Raw genomic sequence first — 7,427 nt, 5'->3', positions numbered from 1 at the left:
TCCTTCCTTCCTTCCTTCCTTCCTTCCTTCCTTCCTTTCCTTTCTCATGACACCTCTTGATGTGCAGTGACCATAAAAACAAATGGATAATACACTGCTAAAATAGACAAGAACAGAACTCAAAGGTCAAGGTCACTGTGACCTGACATTTTTGTCCAAGAATAAAACTAATGACAGTGTCTCATTAAATTCCTCCAGAGTCTTCTATTATCTGTATATTATCAGAGTCTGGACAGACGGGATGTGAACCGGTGACTCTGGTTTACAACAGCACCACTGTGACATACAATAATAATCAAAGTTCTTCTGTCCTGTAGTTAAGCCAGCACATGAAACTGAAGCTCCAGTTCTCGGCCGCTGTGTCCACTCCTCCTGCGGGGCTTCGCTCGTCACTGAGGAAGTCTCCGTCGTCATCCAGCTCTGCGGCCAGAGAGCTGCTGGACAGACAGAGCCTGGGCCGCTCTCAGAGCTTCTCCCACCAACAGCCGTCCAGGTCGCACCACGTCAGGTACGGAGGATCTGTGGGCACCAATCAGCTGCGTCCAAGATCCCTTTGTTAAGACTGAACGTTGTGCAAGACAGAAGAGAAAGCAAATGTTGATTGTGTGGCTCCCCTCTCCCTGACCAGAAACTGATGATACATTTAGAAACAACTCCCTGGGCTAAAGTCAAATATCAGACTTTAACATGATTGACCCTCAACATTCTTGTCTGTCATCATGACTCGGTGTCTGTGCTTGATCCAGGTCAGGCACTGTGATGGAGCGTCGGGCTGTCACGCCTCCTGTTGGTTCTCCTGTGTGCAGCTCCCTCTCACTGCCCCCTGACCTCACCCTCATTTCACTGGACAAGATAGCCAAGAGAGAGTGTAAGGTGTTAGTGCTGGAGCCAGTCCAGGAGGCACACTGCAGGTAGGTGGACCGGCTTTAACACAGTGTCTGTTGATGACATGGTCTGTTACAATTAACTTATAAAATACAGGGGGTCAGGATGAGTGACTGTTTACTTGCAGTGAGTTCAGTTTCAAGCTCCAGCCAAAGAATGGACGAGTTAATAAAAAAAAAAAAAAAAAAAGTCATTCCTGACTCTGCTTCTCCTGTCAGATGACGTGGAGTCGAAGGTCATACTGAGACACAACCATCAGTGTTTGATCCTCCTGTCCGGCCTTCAGAGCCTCGTCGTCTGCCTGAAGGAGACGTGCTGCATCAACCGGACCTGGACCGAGTGATGGTGGTGAGGAGGGTGGTGGTGGGGCAGAGATGATCACAGAAAAGCCCGTCTTCATTTCACCGGTTTATCATTTCACTGAACGACTGATTAGATTTATTTACTTTTATTTTATTTTATTTTATTTTATTAGCTTTTATTAGCTATTTTCTGGGTGATTCTGTTGATTTTTAGGGTTTTATTAAAGCATCGTTGACTGTTTTTTTTTTTGTAATGGCAGCTCTTGTGTCCTTGTACGAGTCAGGAAACCCAGGTGGATCCATTTGTCTGTATTTTACTAGAGTAACTCTCCACCTGCTAGCTTAGCTGCTCAGAGCCTAGACCTTATGGATGATCTGGATCACTGACTGTGAGCCAGACCTTATGACCTCACTGATGCTCTTGTGTCTGAATGGGATCAAATCCCTGCAGCTGGTTCAACATCTGGATGAAAGGCTGTTGCAGCAGCATGATTTCAGAGTCAAATATTCAACCATCACATGTAACTATCAGTTGAATGTTTGGCTGTTCAGTGTAGTGTATGTTGCTATGTAGAAAGCTAGTCCCCCAGGGCAGAGAGAGTTTGTGCTAAGCTAAGGTAAGCTAAACATGTTCTGAAGCTATTTCTGTGTTGATCTACTGAATCTGATTCTGGGTCAGATATAGCTAAGGGTTGGACTGCTCCTTTAAATGAGCTGTGTACTCTGAGTTTCATCCTCTGTTGTTTTCTGTGTTAAACTGAGGTGATTTTCTAACTGCTGGACTTCGTCGTCTGTTTACAGATGAGAACAGGTGACGACCTGAGGGGTTGTTTCCTGTATACACTCAGTTTGACGTTCACTGGGATGTATTTTTTTCAAATAGGACAGAATTTCAGTGTGAGTGTGATGCAGGTTTACTCATTAGTCTTTACACTGGTTTATTTAGTTCTAATTCTTAGTGGTGTCTATTTATTATTAACGTTAAATTGTCTTACTTTCTATAGATTCGGGTTTTAAATGTTGGATCATGGTGTCAGTGCCTTTTACAGTCTCCTCATTTGTTGTCTGTTTGTCTCCAGCTGGGGAGCATATGATAAATAATAATACTGACATTATGAACCATGAAGCTGGAGGTGAGGAGCTGAATTTCATTTTGCTGTGGAACTAAATCTTGAAGCTGGACCACAGTGAGACCAGATTTATCATCAGTGCTCTGATGTAAAAATGTGTTTAAAGGAGCTGTTAGTAAGTTTTGCTATTGCTATATAGCTAACGTTAACATTAGCAGCTGTTTACTCACCAGTCCAGAAGAAACGTTGTGAGTTCAGCATCAAACTTCATTACTTTACTCACCAGCAGCTGTCTCCAGAGGTGGAAAGCAACCCTCTAGTTTTGCTTTTATTTCAACCACTTCTTTTCTTCTACTGAAACTTCAGTAGAAGAAAAGAAGTGGTTGACTAGCTGGTCAGCCAGTCCTTTCACTGCACAGGGTTTTATAACCTCAGCAACAACGGCTGAAGCTCTTGGCGAGACTGGTCAGTAAGCAGCTGTTGATGCTAACGCCAGCTTACAAATCTCACACCACATGTGCGTTTATTAAGTTTCAATTTTATTAATGAGCAACATGACAGTATTTCATGGCTCCTATGATTTCCTGAAAACAGATACACTGTAAGTAACTCTGCGACATGTTATCTCTGATGTCGCCCGGAGTCGTCAGGCGTTCTCGGTGCTAGGTATGGAGGGAAAAAGAGTTTTAGTCCATGTTGAAACTATTTAGTTTATTTTGTTGTTCAATTCCAGACGAATTTACTGAAGAGACGTTAAAACCTGATTGACTGGAAACACTGACAGACATCTGCATGTAGCTATAGATGATCTATAATCTATATATCAGGTAAATGTTCATGTTTTTTCAGAATCTTTATTCCTCAGACCCCTTCACTTTTACTTATGTTGCAGTCTCATCAGTCATTTCTCCATAAAGACAAAGTATTTTTTTGTCATCAAACGCCTCCTGATGACGTTATAAAAACTGTTTGCACCAAATCATTTAAAAGAACAGCCAATGAGAGAAAGCCAACACTCAGCCGACCAATGGTGTTACTCCATCACTCACTGAGTCACAGACATAAACACAGCCACTGATACAGCAGCTGCATTAACACTGCTGTCACTATGATGTACACTCCATTGTGATGTAAACCCTTAAAGCTTCCGCTGCTGCTTGTTCACAGATGTGGATATGACCACACACATCTGGAGAGTTAATGTAAATGGTGAGGGGGAAATGTGTTAACCTCTGATACCACTGTGGTTTGGACCAATCAGTGTCCTTTGGGGGAGGAGCTACAGGCAGCTATGGAGAGGTGACTGGTCATGTTTGTACCATTCTACCATTCCAGTGTTCAAACAGCTCCACACTGAACACATCAGACCCCTGACATACAGAGTCTCATTCCTTAAAATGTGGAGCTGTAAGACTGAGACTTGAATAGTGGATTAAACTGAGTCTGGTTGAACACAAAAAATCTGAATGTGCCTTTAATTTCATTCTTTGGTTTTGAGCCTCATTCGTCATGTCTTAAATGTCTTTTGAGTTATTTTCAGTGTGAGGAAGATTATTGTTGATCTTTAGTGTCACATGTTGGGATGCTGGGATGTCATGTTTTCTTCCTGCTGTTCTAATAAATAAAGCGCTGATGGATAAAGACTTGTTCTTTGTTTGATATCCTTCTGGAGTCAGACTGTTAGGCTGATGGGAAAACCTCGACCCACTGAGCTCTTAGTAAAGTAACTCTGAACCAGATCTATGAGTGTCTGATGTTTGGACTGATGAAGACAGGGTAGAGGTCAAAGGTTGTTCTTCCACTTCAGGTCACTGTACATCCAGCTTTGTTAAAATATCAGAATCACATTGGCTCACTGAAAAACTGGAGAGATTACTGGAGGAAACTAAATGTTATGTTTAAAAGTTGTCTGTCATAATCATGCGGTCAGTCAGGCTGAATGGATTATTGATTAATATGAGTATTTTTTTTAATATATATATGCATGCAATATGTGTGAGTGTGAGTATGTATGTATGAGTGCGTATCTATGGATGTATATATGCGTGTGTGTGAGTATGTATGTATGTATGTGAGTGAGTATGTATGTCAGTGTGACAAGCCACTCCACCTGTGTATTTGTTGCTTCCTGTGTGTGGCTGCTTCCTTTTACAGGTATTAGAGGTGGGTGTGGCCAAGGGTTGTCAGTACCTGGGCTCATCAGCAGAGCTGAACTGACCAGAACTGATAATAATCACTATATTTTCATAAGACTATAATGTTTATACCTCTGTTATCAATAGTTTATTTAAATGATTTTATTGTTGATTCTGACTGTAGAGAGACAAAAGGAAAAGAGGGATGATAGAAGAGGAATCACATGGTGTGTGTGTGTGTGTGTGAGAGAGACTGACTGACTGACTGACTCTGACTGACTGAGTCACTGTTTGGTATCAGACCTGCTGGGTCAAAGGTCAGGTGACCAGCAGACTCATTAGAATTTGTCCTGTGGGGGAACGTGAAGATCTAAGTTCAACATGAGGTTAATAAAACACTGAGTTTGATCTGTTCTGGACGTGTCATTGTTGTATAACAGAGACACACACACACTTACTGTTTTGTTCCACTCACGTTTTATTCCACACACACACTAATACATTAATAAGACACACACTCCTCTGTTAACAGGAACACATCTGACAACAGTTACAGCTTTACAAGGTTAAGTTAAGTTAATAAAACAACACATGGGCAAATGAACCATATCTATATATAAAGACTACAACAACCTACTGAGCAGCAGGTTTTACATTCACATGGAGGTCATTTTGTCATCTTTTTGCTTATTCATGTTTGTATATGGAGAACCTGGAAGAGAAGGAAAGAGACACATGTTAGAGCTACACAGATCATCACCATCAGGACACAACAAGCTCTGAAATCAGTCTCCGAGCGTCCAACACACATGGAGAGACATGGAGGGCGATTAGTCTTTTTTCTTAGGAAGGTTCAAACAGTGAAATGAGCTGAAGTATCTGAGCAGCAGCCATGATCAGAGCTGCTCCACTTCTCTACATGAGGAGGACAGGAGCTTCAGTGCTTCCTATCTCATCTCCTTTAGCAGAGGAAACACTGGAAAGGAGAAATACTGCAGCAACATTTAAAACGCAGCTGTTTTATGTTTGTGACACGATCCAGAACTGATGGAAATCCTTGTCTGATCCACTGAAGCCAAATCCATGAATATAGATTTCTTTTCTTTAAGTCTAGTGAGGAATCATTAATAAGAACAAGCAGATTGAATTCATAGTTAACAATATCATCACCATAACAAAATACTATAGTCTATACATAAATGTTTCACTAAATCCCTGCCCATTGTGTAAAGCAAAAAAATCTATTTTCTCTATTAAACAATTTTATAAAAATGCCAAAAGTGCTTAAGTCAGGAAACTATATTACCTTTATTATTATATATCTTTATAAATATTATTACATATTATTATAAATATTTATTAAATATATATATCTATATGTAAATATATTTACACTGCCTTTGGTCTATTTTCACTAAGACACTTTAATTGTATTTCTGAATGCTTCTTTTAATTGTTGCTTTATATGACCGGCCTGTTTTATTTTGCTGCCTCATGTAAACATGGGTTTAGAAAAGTGCTCTATAGATAAATAAATAAATAATATATACTATAATTTATTCTGGCCTTTGCTCGGTAAGGACTTGTAAGGACTAAAAACTCTGTGTTAGATCGTCTGTGTGAAGTTTGTCTGCTGACTCAACGTCGTCTGAGCCCTGAGGTCAAAGTTCATCTTATTTCTCTAAGAACAGCAGTGATGATTCTTACTTGCTGATTTCATGCTGAACTTCTTCTCTTGAAGCTTGACTTTCCTGTGGAGACAAAGAAGCCAGGTGAGAAACCTACAGGTGAAACATGCAGGTAGAGCAGAGGACACAGGTACAGATACAGGTCAGGTAGAATAAAGGTCAGTGAATCACACCCATCCTTCCCAGTGCTGATACAGTATGCTCCCAGAGAGTTCCCCCAAAAAGGTGATGAATTATAACTTTGTCTCACCCACTGTGGGATGATTTCTGCCTCTGAATTACATAAACTTGTGACCTGGAAGGAAAATGACACTTTGTCTTAACTGGTCACGTCCCTGCTGCCGAAACAAGGCAGAGGAAAGAAGTGAAACAAGTTCACATCATCACCCCGTCCTACAATATGATAATAAAAATGTAATAGAAACACATGTGCAGTACACCAGCTGTAGTTTGAGTTGGTTTACATCAGTAGACAAACAGCTGTGTAGGAGACTCCTTCAGCTCCTGTTCTTGTTGTGGTCTCCGTCTTCAGTCTGGTCTTCAGCAGGTGGACTCACCGTCTGTGTTCATCCTGCTGCTTCTGTCCGTCTGTCCCTAAAATCACTGTTTGGACACTTTGTATGGACTTTGTTTATTTCCTGTTTCATTTTGAAAGAACGTCCCTTGTGTGTCCACTGTTTTACTTCCTGGCTTTGTCTAGTTTCCTCTTCGTTGCGATAGTTTCAGTCTTTCCCTGGAGTCTCCTCCTGCCGCCTGTGTTTCCTTCACATTCAGGTAGTTTATCTGTTTATGTCCCTGAGCGTTGTCTTTGTTTTTACCTTAACCCTGGGTTGGTCTACCTGTTACACACTGCGTCGTTCCATCCAGTAAGCCTTTGTGTTTTATTGTCTCTGTGGATTTGTTGGTTGTGTTTGGTCCTGAAAGCTAACTGACTGTAAGCCACAGAAACTGACAGAAAACATCAATATATATTCCTGTTCCTTTCACAAACACAGCCTTAGAAAGAACAGTCAGACTTCAGGTAGACGTCGTCTGGATTCATCTGTTCCACAAATACAGTTTACTTCTTGACTATCTTATGACAGACTGTGGTTCGATGAATTCTGGGTAAATTCAAATAAAAAAAATGGCTGACCGAGGAACTGCATCCTACCACTCTGCTCTGTTTACAGTGTATGAAGAGTGAAACAAGCCAGAGCCATGGTTTCCTGTTTCTTGTTGTTGGGTGCTACTGGTCGGCGCAGGTGTCACTGACTGTTGCCATGGTAACATTGGTCTTATGTTAGCCTGGGGGGGGGGGGGAAAGGGGTCTAATTTTTATGGCTTAAAATGAGACAGGCTTTAGTT

General features: G+C 41.2%; 2 protein-coding genes across 3 annotated transcripts in view; one reads left to right on the top strand and one right to left on the bottom strand.

Annotated features, from left to right (window-relative positions):
* Positions 1-3,900, top strand: part of trappc14 (trafficking protein particle complex subunit 14) — a 15,496-nt gene extending 11,596 nt beyond the window's left edge. The window contains exons 10-12 of one of the 2 annotated variants that reach the window (XM_023405358.2): positions 318-508; positions 747-911; positions 1,104-3,900. In XM_023405358.2, the coding sequence (XP_023261126.1) occupies positions 318-508; positions 747-911; positions 1,104-1,107 (360 nt within the window). In that variant the 3' untranslated portion in view covers positions 1,108-3,900. Of the gene's footprint in view, positions 1-317; positions 509-746; positions 916-1,103 lie in introns of those variants that run through there. The other variant, XM_087173707.1, reaches the window with a different exon arrangement.
* Positions 3,901-4,852: 952 nt separating this feature from the next.
* The window catches only part of zanl (zonadhesin, like), a gene marked incomplete at its 5' end in the record, with an annotated part of 6,526 nt that continues 3,951 nt past the window's right edge, over positions 4,853-7,427 (bottom strand). The window contains 3 exons of the mRNA XM_023405357.2: positions 4,853-5,104; positions 6,100-6,143; positions 6,331-6,375. Coding sequence (XP_023261125.2) covers positions 5,049-5,104; positions 6,100-6,143; positions 6,331-6,375 — 145 coding nt within the window. The remainder of the gene's footprint in view (positions 5,105-6,099; positions 6,144-6,330; positions 6,376-7,427) is intronic.

Source organism: Seriola lalandi, unplaced genomic scaffold, assembly GCF_002814215.2.
Source record: "Seriola lalandi dorsalis isolate HSWRI2012SDOR001 ecotype SW California unplaced genomic scaffold, Sedor1 jcf7180002054275, whole genome shotgun sequence".
Classification (NCBI taxonomy): Eukaryota; Metazoa; Chordata; class Actinopteri; order Carangiformes; family Carangidae; genus Seriola; species Seriola lalandi.
Note: the sequence above shows the minus strand (reverse complement) of the source record. Positions and strands in the feature narration are given on the sequence as shown.